At 47.9% G+C, this 18,037-nt stretch overlaps 1 protein-coding gene across 4 annotated transcripts in view; it reads left to right on the top strand.

Annotated features, from left to right (window-relative positions):
- Ptpa (protein phosphatase 2 phosphatase activator) overlaps nucleotides 1-18,037 on the top strand; it is a 32,713-nt gene that overhangs the window by 2,940 nt on the left and 11,736 nt on the right. For all 4 annotated transcript variants that reach the window (XM_040745043.1, XM_040745044.1, XM_040745042.1 and 1 more), the window contains exons 2-5: nucleotides 4,804-4,901; nucleotides 6,737-6,823; nucleotides 11,774-11,899; nucleotides 16,657-16,774. In XM_040745043.1, the coding sequence (XP_040600977.1) occupies nucleotides 4,804-4,901; nucleotides 6,737-6,823; nucleotides 11,774-11,899; nucleotides 16,657-16,774 (429 nt within the window). The remainder of the gene's footprint in view (nucleotides 1-4,803; nucleotides 4,902-6,736; nucleotides 6,824-11,773; nucleotides 11,900-16,656; nucleotides 16,775-18,037) is intronic.

Below are 18,037 nucleotides of genomic sequence, written 5' to 3'. Positions count from 1 at the left end.
GAAGGGCCTGGCGTGGGAACCACGCGCGCGAGTGTGTGTGTGTGTGTGTGTGTGTGTGTGTGTGTGTGGTGGGAGGGGGAAGCTTTGACTCTCTGCATGCATGACCTTTCCCCTTCCCTCACTCACCCTCTGCCCTCTGCTTTACTTTTGAGCTCTGCTAAGTCTGGGAAGCTTATCTTGCTCTTATCTCATCTTTAACCTTCCACTTTGGTCTCCAGTCCCCTAGCACTTCAGTTTTCTCAGGACTTTCTGGGCAGGCTCTGTTCTTGCACATGCCACATCTACAGAACCCTGGAGGCCTCTGTCGGTTTTTCTGCATACAGTGATGACTAGGTTTTAGAGGAAGGCGTCAGGGCAGGCTGTGTTATGTGGAGCCTCACCATCGCTCACCTTCCTAGAGTTGCATTTTCAAATGCAACTTCCTGAACCACCGCATCTCAAATTGCAGACTCAGGCTCTCTCTATGAACTCCATGACTGGTGTGTTTGGAATTCAATTTCTCATGTTTATGGAGGTACACTACTAACTAACCCAGAAAAATCACTTCTGCAGTATATAAATACCTTCACTAAGCAGGCACTGAAAGCCTACTATTAGTCTATAAACTTATTTCAAAATAACTTTGGGAGTCAGGCAGTGGTGAACCCTTTAATCCCAGCACTCAGGAGGCAGAGGCAGGCAGATCTGTGAGTTTGAGGCCTGCCTGGTCTACAAAGCTACACCGAGAAACCTTGTCTTGAAAAAAAAAAAAAAAGCAAAGCCAAAAACATATTTTTCAAAGCAGAAGGCCCTTATAAATCATGCTCCCTGGAGATGACCATTAGGAGCTTTGCTATTTAACCCCGTAGATTAGTAGTGTGAGTTGTTTTTACAGGAGTGGGATTATACAAAAAATTAGGACTTTTTCAGTTGTTAATATGTAGATTACCTTTCCTGTGCCTGTGATACAGATGTTTATTCCTTTTAAAGCTGTAAAAATAAGAAAGCCATGTGGTAGCTTATGCCTGTAGTAATCAAGAAGGTGAAACAAGAGGATTGCCATTAGTTCTAGGCCAGCCTGGGCTACCCAGTGAGTTTCAAGTCAGCCTGAGTAACAGTTTGGAACCCTGTCTTAAAAAACAAAAATAAGCTGGGCGTTGGTGGCACACACCTTTAATCCCAGCACTTGGGAGGCAGAGGCAGGTGGATCTCTGTGAATTCGAGGCCAGCCTGGTCTACAGAGTGAATTCCAGGACAGCCTCTAAAACAATACAGAGAAACCCTGTCTGGAAACCCCCCCCCCACAAAAAAAAAGCCTGGCGGTGGTGGCACACTTTAATCCCAGCACTCAGGAGGCAGAGGTAGAGGCAGGTGGATCTCTGTGAATTTGAGACCAGCCTGGTCTACAGAGTGAGTTCCAGGACAGTCAGGGCTACACAGAGAAGCCCTGTCTCTAAAAACAAACAAACAAAATCTGCTAGAGAGATGGCTCAGTGGTTAAGAGACTACTGTTCCTCAGAAGACCTGGGTTCTTAGTTCCTAGCATCCACATGGCAGCTCACACATTCTAACCCAGTTCCACCTGCATCCATTTGGGCAAAAAACTCATATACATAAAATAAAAATAAGTCTTGAATAATGACAAAAAAAGAAAAGAAAGCACAAAACAAGCTGGGCATGGTTGGGCACAGCTTTAATCCCAGCACTTGGGAGGCAGAGGCAGGCGATCTCTGTGAACTCAAGGTCAGTCTGGTCTACAGATCGAGTTCAAGGATAGTCAGGGCTACACAGAGAAATTCTCTCTCTCTCTCTCTCTCTCTCTCTCTCTCTCTCTCTCTCTCTCTCTCTCTCTCTCTCTCTCTCTCTCTCTCTCTCTCTCTCTCTGTGTGTGTGTGTGTGTGTGTGTGTGTGTGTGTGTGTGTGTGTGTGTGTAGGGGGGGTGATCAAGAAGCGGGGAGGCAGAGGGACATGGATAACAAAAACAACAGCTTAAAGAAATGCAGAAAAAGGGCTGGAGAGATGGGTTAGCGGGTAAGCAGGTAAGGGTGCATACTATTTTTGCAGAGGACCTGAGTTTGGTTCCTTGTACTCAGGTTGGATGGCTCACTACCATTTGTAACTCTAGCTCCACTGCCTTTGACCTCTTAAAGATACCTAAAGGCATGTACATATATCCATCCCAGAAGCATGCACAGACATCCCCATACACCTGAACATAGTTGAAAATAAATATAAATTAATATAATATCTTAAAAATTAAAATAATAGTTCAGTCCTATGTCAGTGATCTCTCACTAGCTCTGGTCAGCTGATGCTGTGGGTTTCCCCATCATGGTCTTGACTCCTTTGTTCATATTATCACTTTGATTGTACTCCAGGAGGTTGACCCAGTGGTGAGTTACAGATCTCCGAATCTGCAGCTTCTCTGGGGTTGTGGATTATAGGCTGATTCTACTTTGCTTTATGTCTGGTAGCCACTTATGAGTGGCTATATTTGTCTTTCTGGTTTTGGGTTACCTCACTCAGGAAGGTATTTTCCTAGTTTTGTCCATTTGCCTGCAAATTTTAGGATGCTGTTGTTTCTTACCACTGAGTACTACTCTACTGTGTAAATGTACCACATTTTCTTTATACATTCTTCAGTTGAGGGACCCCTGAATACAGGTGACAGTGGTATGCTTGGGCAGTATATGAAGCCACTGGCAGTGTGACCAAGATCTAACTATAATGCATAAACTGACTTTGTGGAGCCCATCCTCTATGGAGAGATACCTTTCTCCGCCTAGACATGGATTGGGGGTTGCCTTGGTCCTGCCTCAACAAGGTGATGGGACAGACTTAGTTGACATCCTAGGGGAGGCTTTACCTCCCTGAGGAGTAGATGGGGGAAGGAGGGGTGAGCAGGAGAAGAGGAGGGAGGGGGAACTGGGATTGGAATGTAAAAAAAAATTTTGGGGGGGTTTGAGATGGGGTTTCTCTGTTGCTTTGGAGGCTGTCCTAGGTACTCGCCGTGTAGCCAAACTGGCCTCAAACTCACAGAGATCCACCTACCTCTGCCTCCTGAGTGCTGGGATTAAAGGCGTGCACCACCAATGCCTGACCACAAGTTTTATTTTATTTTATTTTTTTTTTGGTTTTACAAGACAGGGTTTCTCTGTATTGTTTTAGAGGCTGTGGGTCCAGCCTGACCTCGAACTCACAGAGATCCGCCTGCCTCTGCCTCCCGAGTGCTGGGATTAAAGGCATGAGCCACCAACACCCGGCTATTTTACTTTTTTATTTCTTTATTTCTTTATTTATTACATATACAATTTTCTGCCTACATTCCAGAAGAGGGCACCAGATTGAATATTAGATGGTTGTGAGCCACCATGTGGTTGCTGGGAATTGAACTCAGGACCCCTGGAAGAGCAGTCAGTGCTCTTAACCTCTGAGCCATCTCTCCAGCCCCACAAGTTTTATTTTTAAAAAATTTCTGTGGCATATACAGGTCAACTTTCCCTCCCTCCCTCCCTCCTTCCTTCCTTTTTTTTTTTTTTTTTGAGACAGACCCAAGCTGCCCTAGAACTTACTATGTAGCCCAGACAGGCTTCCAGCTTGGTGATTTTCCTCCTGCCTCAGCCTCCCAGTGTGTGCCACTGTGCCTGGCTTGGTTTTATTTTTTTAAGTGTCTTGCTCAGTTAGGAATCAGGGAAGGAGTGGTTGGTTACTAGAGAACCAGTCACTTTGTATGTGGACATGTGTGTGCATTTATGTATGTAAGCAAAGGCCAGAGGTGATTTTGGGGTGTTGTCCTCACATTTTTTTGAGACTACAGGTTCACCTAGACCCTAGCTCATGAGCCCCATGGATCCACCTGAATGTCTCCCCAGTACTAGAATTGTACATGTGTGCTGCTGTGCCCAGATTTGTATGTATATGTTGGGTTTCTGAACTCAGGTGCTCATTCTTTTGTGGCAGGCAGTTTACCTGCTGGGGCGTCACTGGCCTGCTCTGTTTTTCACTCCTTATGCCATGAAAGGCTGGAATATGATGTTTTTTTTTTTTTAAATAAACTTTTGCTTGGGTTCAAAGGCTCGAGTCTTGCTTTAAAAATGAGTTGGGTAGTAGCGGCCTATGTCTTTAAGTCCAGCACCCAGAGACAGGTGAATCTCTGATTTGAGGCCAGCCTGGTGTGCAGATGGAGTTCCAGGACAGCCAGGGCTACGCAGAGAAATCCTGTGTTTAAAAAAAAAAAAAAAAAAAAGAGGATGATGGGGGACATCCTTTTGTGTTATGTTTGATTGGTATAAAATTTGACTACGTTAAAGTCACAACCTTTCTTTTTATTTAGACAGAAAAGAGGGGGGACGTCCTGTGTAGATGTTTGGTGTGAATAAAGCACTGTTAGCCAATAGGGAAGCAAGATAGGGGGGACTAGGAGTCAAGGAGGATTCTGGGAAATGTAGCGAAGAGAATCGTCAAGATGTGATCCCTGGAGGAGAGAACGCAAGTCTGGCATTCTCAAAAAGACAAGTCCTTATAAAAATACATGTTGGTGATTATGGGTTAATGATTAAGTCAGAGCTAGCTGATTAGAAAAACCATAGCACGTGGCCAACAGCTTCATAATTAATATAGTGTCTGTGTGTTATTTGGGGGCTAAAGCGACAACGGGACCCAGGCGGGAATCCCGCAGCAGGAGGGCACTGAGAGGCAGAGCACAGGCCAGGAGTGAGATGTAGGCCAGCCTGGGCTCCATGAAGAGAACCTGCCTCCAAAAAGAGAGGATGGGTCAGAGGGAGGAATTATTTACCTATGTGCCCTTTCATTTTCTTTGTCCAGATTCTTCAGAGGAGACCCCTCCAGCTACTCAGAACTTTATCATTCCAAAAAAAGAAATCCACACAGTTCCAGATATGGGCAAATGGAAGCGCTCTCAGGTATGAGTGGTACCTACACTTGAGGGTTGGAGCAGGGGTGAGAACTTGAGGCTTTTCAGTGGCTTTCTAGGCAGGCCATGGTTACAGGCCCTTCGCCTCTCCTGCTCTTGGAACCTAAGGAAGGAGATGAGAAGGTAGCTGTCCCCCCCCCCCCCCCCAGCCAGTGCACAGAGTTGCTTTATCAGTATGGTCTGGCCAGGCCCTGGTAAGTCTGGAACTTCCCACTCGGTTAAGCCATTCATTTCTCCTTTAGTGTTATACTAGATGGACATGAATATAGCTCTTGCTTGCAAGAGTCTGCATGTGTAGGAGCCAGTGCAACAGGGAGAAGAGACTACCTTGTGGATACCTCGGCCAGGAACATGACTGCCCTAAAAATAGCTGGGAATTGAGATCCAGCGCCCTGGCAGCAGGCTGGCTTTCTCTGCTTCTCAGCCCGGATGATGGGCAGAAGAAAGCTAATTGTGCCTCTTAGGCTTCCAGTCCAGAATTGAAGAAAAGAAAGACCACTTGCAGTTCTTAGAGAGGGCCTTGGGCCTAGCTCCAGTCAGGCGCTCATGCCAGCTCTGCATCTGCCATAGAGAGCATCATTTGCACAGAAGGAGGCACAAAGGCCCTTGCTTGTGTCCATGCCAAGTCTGCCAAGCTTGCACCAAGCAGCCATATGTTTCACTCCATTTGACAGGAAGGAAGCCTGCCCTCTGACACTTGCAGATGGGTATCATGTCCTTTTCTGAGTTTTCACCAGGATTCGCCTTATTCCTTCAGCCTCTCAGAAGCCATGGCTGGAACCCTTTCATCATCTCAGTTGCTCTGTCCCTGCGTTTCTGTCTTGTAGGAGGCAGTCCTTGAAGGGTAGGCTCTAACCCTGGCTCTGCCTACTAAATAACGCTAGACGCTAGCTAGCCACATCCTCCCAGCTGAGAGACTGTTCTTATCCGGAACTAGCTGTTTGTCTGAACCCTTCCGTGACACCACCATGGCAAACCTGGCTTGGTCCTGTCTTCCTGTGTGGGCAAAGTTTCTGTGCTTGATTCCCCTGGCCCACTGGAGGCCATCTTGCAGGCTGATAGGGGACTCTAGTGTGAACTCACCCACTCTAGATGCCAAACGTCTGTTCTCATGGCTTATCATGGATGTCCCGCCACCCATAGGCTGGACGAGGAGGAAGAAAGTAAGAAGGAGAAATGAAGAAAGAAGATGGAATGGAGGCACTTGCTCTCAGAAACTGCTTTCCCCAGAGGGCCGAGTCTCTGTTTTCTCCCTGGGGTAACCCTGCAGCACGGCAGGAAGAAAGTCCCGTTGGAAGTGACGCTGCTGTGCCAGCAGACCTGTCTGTAGGCAGGGACAGCTCTTGCTGGAGGAAGGAGTTCTGTGCTGTAGTTGTCACCCTGTACTGTCGTTGTGGGGAGATGCTGGAAGATGACCCGGGGAAGGGAATGTTGGGGCATTCCTTGAACTCCTGCTGATACAGGGTGATAGGCAGACATTTAATTGCTACCCAGCTGTGGATTTTGGCTGGCAAGGTCCTAGCTCTGTGTTCAATGAAATCTTGGTCCTGGAAAACCATGGGCAGATTACTTCCCTTGAAGTCTTTGTTTCTATATTAGTAAGATGGTGACAATAGTGTCTTCCTGTAGGACTGCCTAAAGCAATTGTAAGCCCTCAGTAGACCTTGGCTAGGAGTTGGGTGTGGTTGTGATCACTGCATGGCTTTATTGATGGGGCGTGTATTTGGTGCTTCTGGTGCTGTCTGGGTTGGGAGTGGGAGCTGGGGCAGCTGGGGTAACCAAGATCTGACACCGTCTCCCTTCCCTCCTCTCCCTATCTGGTAGGCATATGCTGACTACATCGGCTTTATCCTTACCCTCAATGAAGGTGTGAAAGGCAAGAAGCTGACCTTCGACTACAAAATCTCTGAGGTAGGCACAGGCAAGGGCCTGCTGCAGGGCCACGTGGGCTGATCATCCATGGCAGGCAGGTTGCAGGCGATGGTTTGCCCCAGCATAGTGCAGTTAGCATTTGTGGACCATACTCCTAATGTGTTAAATCTATGAATAAAATAATATTTATAACTGAAATCAAAGTAAATGTGCAATTTTATAATCTGTATTTTTTCTAATTGGTATTTTTATGAAACTTGAAATTAAAGATGACAAAATGGGCTGGAAATGTGGCCTAGTGCTTGTCTAGCATATGTACAGCCTTGGGTTCCATGCCTAGAGCTGGGAAAAAAAAAAAACCAAACCAAATGCAGTAGATGAGTTCTGTGGAGAGATCATTAGTAGAAACTCGTGGCAACAATGAAAACAAAAACAGGATTAGGTCGCTAGTTCTCTAGAATATCCACCACATACTGAATATGCATTGGCCCTGATTTCGAATCCCAGCACCACAACTCCCAGAGCAAACACGCCTCCTGTCTGTTGGGGTAACTGGCCACCCTATTGAGACACAGTCCTGACTTTGCAGTTGTATCCTTGGGCACTGCTGCTCCAAGCATCTGACAAGATGTATGGACCCTGTTTCCTCAGGCTTCATTCCTAGTAGAAACACCACTGAACAGAGAACACGGGCAGGCTTGTGCTTTAGGGTTCCCCATGTGTAATAGGTGCTCTGATTGAATTAGACACAGACTTGATTTAAGAAAAGGCATGAGCTGGAGCTGGGCATTGGTGGTGCACGCCTTTAATCCCAGCACTCAGGAGGCAGAGGTAGCCGGATCTCTGTGAGTTTCAGGACAGCCTCCAAAACAATATAGAGAAACCCTGTCTTGAAAAACCAAAAGGAAAAAAAAGAAAAAAGAAAAGGCATGAGCTAGAAACAGGTGACCAACCACCTCTACCACTGGAGGGTATAGTCTCCCATGCTGCATGTTGTGGCAATGCCATCTCCCAGAACTAGGGCCCAGGCCTCCAGTGGCCTCTTGGGTTCATGTCCCAGTTGGCCCAGAGCCACCCTGAGCCTCTTATCTCAGGCACCAGTGGCTGAGTGGCCTCTCAGCACTTTGGCTCTCTGCCCTCTAGTTACAGCTGGGGCCTGTTGGGTAAGGTCTGGCCTTGTCCTGGCCTAGTTTCTTCTTCTGTCCTAGGCTGACATTGCACCTTTTTAAAGCCCTATACCAGGTCCCTGGTACAGCCACTTTTTGGCCCTTGTTGGCTGCTGGGTGACATAGTCTGTTTCTTTGAGTATAGGCTGACTGGGAGGATGAGTTTAGCAGTGCCCAGTGTGCTGGAAACATCAAGGGGGAGCTAATTAAAGGAGAATACTGTAATTGCCTCATCAAGGACTAAGCTACCAACTCTTGGGTTGCCATCAATTGCTCCGAGTTTCTATGGGAGTTGTCCTCACTGATCAGGTGTTACATTGGCTGAAGGGCTGTTCTTTTGGCTGGGTCATATTGTGTTTCAGGTTGAGAGTTTGCCATCCCCCACCACCTCCCAGATGAGTGACTTTGCCTCCCCGCCCTTTTTTTTCAGTGCTAGGGCTAGAACCCAGCATTTTGCACATGCTAGGCAAGAGCTCTACATTGAACCACATCCCTGTCCCTTGAGACAGTGTCTTCCTTCCTTCCTTCCTTCCTTCCTTCCTTCCTTCCTTCCTTCCTTCCTTCCTCCCTCCCTCCCTCCCTCCCTCCCTCCCTCCCTTCCTTCATTTCGAGACTGTGTATCCCTGACTGCTAGAACTCACTTTGTAGACCAGGCTGGCTTCAAACTCATAGAGTTCCACCTGCCTCTACTTCCACTGCGGGCCAGAATGAGAAGTTGGTAAGTGTAATTTTAGAGAAGATTTAGTGGTCCATGAAGTTCAAGAGGCAATGCTTTAGGGATGGGAGGGGCACAAATTATTCTTTGTGCCTTGAAGTAGTGGGGTGGGATGGGGTGGTTCCAGTCGAGAATTGACTCCTCTCCAGCACTTCTCTCCCAGCAAGCCAGACAATGGAGGCAGAAGGAGGAGCTGTGAGTCTCTTAATTATCAGCCCAGCTGAGCTAGCTGCTGGATCCAGGCTCCTGCTGGCCTCAAAAGTCACATCCTTTATCCCCTTTAGTGCCTTGTCAGGGTCACAAGCAGAGATCTCCAGGGAGGGAGCCTGGTGTTCCTGCAAGCCCAAGCTGCCATGTGAAACACGCTTTGGTCTGTATTCAGCAGCAGTTCCTAGTCACCTGGTTCCTCACAAAGCCAGCACCACCTCAGCCTACAGGCAGCTCACCTTCCTACCATGCCCCAGCATAGGTGGGAAGGTGGGGAGAGCGGCACTCAGGCCCACTGTTATGCTGTGCAGCTGGGGTCACGGGCCAGCAGTTATCTCGAGTTAGCTCCAGTCCTCACTGCAGGTGTGTGGTACCTAAGATCCCTGCTCCAGTCCTCGCTGCAGGTGTGTGGTACCTAAGACCCTGCTCCAGTCCTCACTGCAGGTGTGTGGTACCTAAGATCCCTGCTCCAGTATCAGGTGGTTTTCCAGCCCCAATCCTGGCCTGTTTCTCCAGGCTGCACCTGTGCCTGGAAGGAACTTGAGAATGGATGCCTGACCTGATTTCCTCTGTAACTAACATTTGATGTGATGATGCCTCTTACACCTGTGACTCCTGTTTTTCTTCCTGGTGCTATTTGTGGGCATGTCACAGAGACATGACTTCTCAGGCTGCTGGCTCGTTTTGTACAGATGGCTCCAGACTTTCACCCAGATAGCACTGCAGAACTGTGGACCAGTATTGTCTGTGGCAGTGAAATATGAGGAAAACCTAGACATTTAACAGTGAGGAACATTAAGGAGGTCACAGCATTCTGTGTAGACACTGGTGTGGAATGAGATTGGGGGTGAGGGAAGCAGGCTAAGGCAGTTGTCCATGATCCAATTTCAGGGTCTGCAGGTATTAAGTATGCCCTATTGCTCAGTGGCAGGCTCTTGTACCTTAGGAGGTATAGATTCTTGCCTCACATTTGGAACAAAGAAACAGAAGCTCGCGTCTCCCTGTAGCTCTGTGCTATTATAGTAGAGGGTTGGCTGTCTCCCTGTGGACTTTTTGAGCAGGGGAGCACACTAGAGAAAACCAGCCAGAATGTTAAGATGTGGGCGATGTTTGTTTTGGGAGGTCAGGATTACTGGATGTATTGGTTGTCTTGTTGCTGTGGTCAGGACCTGACAGGAAGCAGCTTAAGGGAGGGGTTATTCTGACTTGAAGTTGAGGTGCAGTTCATCATGGCAGGGAAGGTAGAACCAGCTGAAGGGACACGAGGTTGGTGTTCACATGGTATCCACAGCCAGGAAGCAGAGCGATGAAAGCTGGTGCACAGCTGGATTTCTCCTTTTACCCATTTCATTTAGTCTGGGATCCCATCTTCATTTAGAGTGGGTCTTCTCAGCTCAACGATCTGGAGCATGCCCTAGGAACATACACAGAAGTAAATGGGTCATGCTGACAATGAAGATTGTCTTAGGGTTTCTATTGCTGTTTTAAAGCAAGGTAACCAGCAGGGCGTGGTGACACACTCCTTTTATCCCAGCACTCAGGAGGTAGAGGCAGGCAGATCTCTGTGAGTTCAAGAAGACCAGCCTGGTCTACAGAGTGAGTTTCCAGACAGTCAGGGTCACACAGAGAAATCCTGTCCTGAAAAACAAACAAAAAACCCCTGAACAAAAGCAGCTTTGGAGAGGAAATGTTTTATTCAAGTTACAACTCTGATGTCATAGTCCATCAATCACTGAGGGAAGTCAGAGCAGGAACTGCAGCAGAGAGGCCATGGAGGAGTGCCGCTGGTTTGTTCTGATGGCCCGCTCAACTTGTTTCTTTCTTTCTTTTTTTTCTTCCTTTTTTGGTTTTTTTTTTTTTTTTTTTTTTTTTTGGGACAGGGTTTCTCTGTGGCTTTGGAGGCTGTCCTGGAACTCGCTCTGTAGACCAGGCTGGCCTCGAACTCACAGAGATCCGCCTGCCTCTGCCTCCCGAGTGCTGGGATTAAACGCGTGCGCCACCAACGCCTGGCTCCTTTTTGGTTTTTAAGACGAGGTTTCTCTGTGTAGCCATGGCTGTTTTAGAACTCACTCTGTAGACCAGATTGGCCTTGAACTAAGAGATCTGGCCTTCTCTACCTCCCAAGTGCTAGAATTAAAGGTAGTGAGCTACCACTGCCCAGCTTCAGCTTGTTTCTTTTTTTTTTTTTTTGGTTTTTTGAAACAGGGTTTCTCTGTGGCTTTGGAGGCTGTCCTGGAACTCACTTGGTAGTCCAGGCTGGTCTCGAACTCACAGAGATCCGCCTGCCTCTGCCTCCCGAGTGCTGGGATTAAAGGCGTGCGCCACCAACGCCCGGCCTTCAGCTTGTTTCTTACAGAACCAGGACCATGTGTCCAGGGTTAGCACTGCCCACAGTAAGCTGGGCCCTCTCACATCAGTCATCAATCAAAAAATAGACTACAGCCTTGCCCAGAGGCCAGTCTAGTGGAACATTTTCCCAGTTAAGGCCCCTCTTCCCAAGTGACGCTAGCTTTGTCTAGCTCTGCTGTAAAACCAGCCAGCACAGAGATGAAGTACCACGTTGCATTTCTGTTCTCTCCTGTTCTTACGCCCGTGTTGTTCAGTGAAAAACTTCAGTCATATCTGCTTTAACAGATTGGGGCTGGCATTCACGCCTATCTAGTGGCCCCTCCTGGATAGGCTGGCTGGAGAAACAGAACTATCCATGACACTGTCCTGTTCAGCCACGTGTGATTCCCTCTCTGAAGGGAAGGTTGCTCCCTGACCCTCCTTTATATTGAGGACAGTTGGGAATGAGGGTGACAGTTGGGCCTAGGGGCTACCTTCCACAGCAGTTGAGACTTCCTTGTGTGGCTCCAGCAGGGCCACCAGTCACTGGTGTGGTTCTTGTCACCTTCACAGGCCATCGAGAAGCTGGTGGCTCTTCTCAATACACTGGATAGGTGGATTGACGAAACCCCGCCGGTGGACCAGCCTTCCCGGTTTGGAAACAAGGCCTACAGGACCTGGTATGCCAAACTTGATCAGGTGAGACTGTCTGTGTGCAGGCTGGCTGGGCCAGGCCAGTGGGAGCACTAACTAGTAGGGCTCCAGATGGGGCAAGGTCTGTGTCCAAAGCAGGCCTGTCGCCCTCCCAAGCATATAAGATCGGGTAATTTGTTAGAATGGCAGTTTTATTTACCTAGATTACAAAATCATCCTCTGTCCCAACCAGTCTTCTGGGAACTACAGGTATGGCTACACAGTCCCCTGTACGAGGCTGCTTATTAAGTCATTTTATTAGCAGCAGATTGGAAATGACTCACATGGTAAGAGGACAAGTTAACTATACTAGACCTTTCATACTGTGACATACTATGCAGCTCTGAAAAGGATAAGGAAGTCAGGTGGTAGTAACAGACACCTTTAATTCCATTACTCAGGAGACAGAGGCAGTTGGAAACCCACCCCACCAAAGAAAAAGGAAAAGCTGGCCAGGGGTGAGCACCCTTGAATTTTGAGTGTCAGAAGCAAGTGGATTCCTGTGAATTTAAGACCAGCCTGATCTATATAACAAGTTCCAAGCCAGCCACGGTTATATAGTGAGACCGTATCTTTAAGAAAACAAAAACAACATAACTTTTAAAAAGTTCCACAGTTGTTGGGCGGTGGTGGCGCATGCCTTTAATCCCAGCACTCGGGAGGCAGAGGCAGGTGGATCTCTGTGAGTTCGAGGCCAGCCTGGTCTACAGCCTCCAAAACAATACAGAAACCCTGTCTCGAAAAAAACCACCAACAACAAAAAAGTTCCACAGTCTTTAAAAAACTCTTACCAGGGCTGGAGAGATGGTTCAGAGGTTAAGAGCACTGACTGTTCTTCCAGAGGTCCTGAGTCAATTCCCAGCAACCACATGGTGGCTCACAACCATCTGTAATGAGATCTGGTGCCCTCTTCTGGCCTGCAGACAGATATGGAGGCAGGATGTTGTATTCATAATAAATAAATAAATCTTTAAAAAAAACAAAAAACAAAACAAAAAAAACCTCTTAACCACTTAAAAGGTCCCAGTTCTCTTTTAAAAAGTTATATGCTTTTGTAGTTGAAAAGGGGAATGATCAAAGTGTGGTTATGATGAGCTCAAAGCAGAACCAAAATGCCGTAGTCTAAAAAGCTCAGCTTCAGGCCAGGCAGTGGTGGCACACACCTTTAATCCCTGCATTCAGGAGGCAGGGCCAGTTCAAGTCCAGCCTGGTCTACAGAGTGAGTTCCAGGACAGCCTTCAAAGCTCCAGAGAAACCTGTCTCAACATCCCCCCCCAAAAAAAACAAAAAACAAAAAGCAAAAAAGTTAGCTTCTTAGATCTGGAGTTTACCCTTGATCTCCCGGCTCCGCCGGGCTCAGGCAGCCTTGCGTCACCAGCTCTGCTGTCTGCAGCACGCCCACCCCACTCCTTGTACAGGCCTTGCATGTCCACTGTCCTGGGTCTCCCTGCAGTGAAGGCTGCACCGCCACTAACAGCCCCTCACCCCAGCCTCTCTTCAGGGACTCTGACCTCACCACTTGATGTCAAGTCTCAGTTTCTCTCCTCCGTGACTCCTCATACTTTCAAAATCATACCACATGGAGACTCTTACACATTGCTCAGTTCAACTTCCAGTGGACATGCAGCCTTACCCAGATCACAGCTTGTCTATACAGTTTGTCTGGTGAAGTATTTCCCAGAAAAGTTCTCAATGATGCTGATCTCATATCAACTACAGTCAGTTTCTCAGCACTGGATGACCAGAAACTATCACATGAACAGCCTCTATAGAATCTGCTTCTTTGTGAAGCTTCACAAGCCAGGCCTCCGTTGTCTGCCTTCTTCTCAACAGTCTTCCTACAGAACAGCCTATGAAGCTCTGAGGACTCAATGTCTTTTCCAGTTCAATGTTCTAACACCTCCACAGTCTTCCAACAAAACATGGTCATTTCCATTGATGCAACACCCTACTTCTGGTACCAGTTTCTGTTCTTTTTTTTTTTTAATTATTATATATACAGTGTTCTGCCTGCATGTATTTCTGTGCACCAGATGTCATTACAGATGGTTGTGAGCCACCGTGGTTGCTGGGAATTGAACTCAGGACCTCTAGAAGAGCAGCCAGTACTCTTAACCACTGAGTCATCTCTCCAGCCCCCAGTTTCTGTTCTTTTGGTCATGGTGTATATTGGCAGTAACAGAAAAGAGACAAACTGAAATAATAGGAAATTGTTTTAAATCCAAAGCCAGAATTCATTCACTGTTTTTTGTTTTTGTTTTAAATGAAGCTCATGTTGGTAACTCAAATTGCAGTTTTTAAAATCCTCTGTGGCTGGAGAGATGGTTCAACAGTTAAGAACATGTGTTACTATTTTTGAGACAGCCTTTCTAGTTAATCTGGGCTGTTCTAGAACTTGCTTTGTAGACCAGGCTGGCCTCAAACTCACACAGATCCTCTTTCCTCTGCCATCTGAGCACTGGCATTAAAGACGTGTGCCACCATGCCCAGCCATGCAGGGGCTACTGTTGTAGAGAACCTAGTACCTATACTGGGTTGTTGTGGGAATTCATTCCACCAATAGCTTTGGAATAGCAGCCTTAGGGTGTGGCTTCTTGTCTTTTAAAAGGAGAGATAGGAGTTCTCTCTTAGGTTGAGAATACTGGGTCAGGCTGCTTGAAGTAGCATGTGGCCAGTTCCCATCTCCCTTTCGCAGAAGGACTTTGCAACTGGTTATCCTTGTCCTGTATCTGTAAGTCTGTTTTCCCCATAGCATCTCGTGTGTGTGTGTGTGTGTGTGTGTGTGTGTGTGTGTGTGTGTGTGTGTGTGTGTGTGTGTGTGTGATTCTAGTAACACTGTGTTGCTCATGACTACCTGCAGCTGCAGTTCTAGTGGATCCAACACCCCCTTCTGGACTCCCAGGGCACTGCATGCCTGTGATATACATATATGCACTCAAGGCATACACAGTACAATCTAGAGTTACATTAACTTGATAGATGCTGAGGAGTGACAGCAGAGCCATTAGAAGTCTTTGTTTTCCATATCTAAGCCATTATATTTCTTTGATTTTTGTTTTTTTTGAGACAGGGTTTCTCTGTGTAATCCTGGCTATCCTAGAACTCACTTTGTAGACCAGGCTGGCCCCGAACTCCCAGAGACCTGCCTGCCTCTGCCTCTCCAGTGCTGGGATTAAAGGTGTGCATCACCTCCACCCGGCAAGCCATTATATTTCTATTAGAGAAAGCCCTGCAGTGAGTTGCTGGCATCTGAGCCTGGGTGTGTCAGCCAGGGCTCATGGGTATTGTGTGGTGTGATGGCATACATGACAGCACTCACAGTGCCCGGGCGCGTGCTGTGTGCTCAGAACCAAGGCTGTAGTGGCATGGGTTGCAGCAGAGGGGAGCATTGCCAAAAACACCTTGGTTGTTCAGGCTGTTGCCACCCTCACATTCAGCTGCCTCTACCCACAGTTTAAGGAGCTGTGTTCTCAGCTCATCTGGGTTACAGACTCAGACAAGCAGACAAATAGAGCTGAGCCCACTGTGCTGATGTACAGGCCTTGTATTCTCTGAGTTGGGGGGGGTTAGAAACGCATGCTTGTGCTGCTCATATTTGCAGAAAAAACATCCAATAGAGTCCAGGAAGGTCATAAAGCTTTGTACTGTGTCATACCCCAGCTGTGGATTTTGAGGGCAGTGGAGAATGGGGTGGATGGAGACTCCCATGCTACCTCTGGACTCTGGTGGCATGTGGGCTTGGTTTTTCAGAAGATATACATGAAGTTAGAATAGCTTTACATCTTGATGTACCCACCACCCACCACCAAGTCACGTTGAAGAACATTCTAGCTCTCTGGCAGCACCTTTTAAACTTGAGAGAGTTGGTATCCCCCAGACTATCTTGATTACTAATCCATACATTGATTTTATTTGCATGTTTTGAATCTCATGTTTTGTAGCCTCCTTTACTTGATGTTCTGTATAGGTCAGGGTCATCGTGCTGTCACTTGTGGTCTATCCTTCCCTTTGTTTGTAGCATTCTGTTGCAGAAAGACATACAATTTTATTCATTCTGTTATTTGGGGATATTCTAGTTGATTTTTTGTTTTGTTTTGCTTTTTGTTTTTTTTTCTGAGACAGGGTTACTTTGTGTAACCGTGGCTGTCCTGGAACTCACAGAGATCAGCCTCTGCCTCCCAAGTGCTGGATTAAAGGCCTGCATCACCACCGACTGGCATTTAGTTGAATTTTTATGTTTTGGCTACTGTAAATAATGCTGTTAGGATCATTTCATGTGTCTGTCATGGCAGACTTGTGGCCTGCACTCTTACAGCCCTGGGAATGGAACCAACAACTATGGGAACAACAGGCCTGATGCCCCATAACCTCTGTGGGCCTTTGATGGGCTACCACATGGGAGGATTAGCTGTCTTGCTCCCAGAGTCACCACAGGTGTCTCTTTGTGTTTTTTTTTTTCCCGAGACAGGGTTTCTCTGTATTGTTTTGGAGGCTGTCCTGGAACTCACTCTGTAGACCAGGCTGTCCTCGAACTCACAGAGATCCGCCTGCCTCTGCCTCCCAAGTGCTGGGATTAAAGGCGTGCGCCACCAACGCCCGGTAAGGTGTCTCTTTGTTATTTCCCCCTATTTCTGTGGCCAGTCAAAATTGGGAAACAGGCCAGGCCGACAGCCTGGACCCCAGGCAGATGCTGCTCCAGGGTGCCTGCTCCTTCAGATACTTCCTAATCTGTTGCCATCACTGTGTGTCTCTTTTGTTATCAGGAAGCAGAGAATTTGGTGGCCACAGTGGTCCCCGCCCACCTGGCAGCTGCTGTACCTGAAGTGGCAGTTTACTTGAAGGAGGCTGTAGGGAACTCCACACGCATTGACTATGGCACAGGTATCTGCTGCTGCAGGCCTTTGGGTGACGCAGGCCATGCTGCTTTCTTTATGTTGCCTGGGCTGCTCTCTTCATGCTCTACACAGGCACCCCTGCATGCCCTCTATCCATCCACCCGACCAGCAGAGAGAGAGAGAGAGAGAGAGAGAGAGAGAGAGAGAGAGAGAGAGAGAGAGTGTGTGTGTGTGTGTGTGTGTGTGTGTGGCAGGGGTGGGGTGGGGTGAGGTGGGGGAGTGGGGGGTGGGAGGGTAGTGTGACTCTATGCTCTATTTTCTTCCACCAGGTGGCGCTACTGCCATAGGCATGGCACCTTCTGAGAGTTGGTTTCAGTTGAGTTTGAAAGCTGGCTTCTGATTAAGCTCTCCGTCACACTAGTGGTAGTTCATGGAGCACTTACTCCAGGCAGCTGCCTATAGAAGCTGAGAAAAGAGAGACCCACACTCTCCCTGACACCTCTTGTCTCTGAGCTCTTTTCTTTGTGCTGATGATCTTTGGCTCTGCCATCCATTTCAGCCAAGCTGTTGTGGTACCTTAAAGAGACATGTTCTCTAGGTCAGAGATGACCTTTATAGCCCAGGAGACCCTGCTGTGGTAAGGGCTTCCTTTCCTCCTACTTGCTTGGGGAAGGAGGGCCAGAGGGAGCCTGGTTCCAGACCAGGCCCTGGAGAAGGCTTCTCTGGAGCCAGAACCTGAGAGAACTTTGTCCTTTGCTCTCTCTGCTGGGAACAGTTCCAAGACTCTGGATGTGGACCCAAGTAGGAGGAGGCAGAGGCAGGTGGACCTCTGTGAGTTCAAGGCCAGCCTGGTCTACAGAGCGAGTTCCAGGACAGCCAGAGGTATATAGTTTCAACCTCCATCCCCCACCCCAAAGACCCAACTAGGTACACCCCTCCCACCTCCCACCCCCTGACAGGGTCTCTGTGTAGCCCTGGCTGCCTGGAACTCGCTCTGTAGACTAGGCTGGCCTTCTACTCACAGAGATCTGTCTGCCTCTACCTCCCGAGTGCTGAGATTAAAGGCGTGCGCCACTACTGCCTTGTAAGGAAAAGGTTTCTAGCGCAATGGGTCATTTAGAAATTTACAGGTGAAAGTAACCGATCATATGTGCTTCCAGATTCTGTAGACTCTCTGTTCTGTAGAAATAGCCTGAAACACTTGGCTTCACCTTCTTCCAGATAAGGAATGGGGTCCAGGGTCCAGCCAGTGCCTTCTGCAGAGCTAACTGTTGCTGGTGACTGTGACAGGGAGAGAAAAGAGGGTGTC

Source organism: Mesocricetus auratus, unplaced genomic scaffold, assembly GCF_017639785.1.
Source record: "Mesocricetus auratus isolate SY011 unplaced genomic scaffold, BCM_Maur_2.0 Super-Scaffold_100004, whole genome shotgun sequence".
NCBI lineage: Eukaryota > Metazoa > Chordata > Mammalia > Rodentia > Cricetidae > Mesocricetus > Mesocricetus auratus.
The sequence above is the reverse complement of the archived record's forward strand: the minus strand, read 5'-3'. Positions and strand labels throughout refer to the sequence as shown.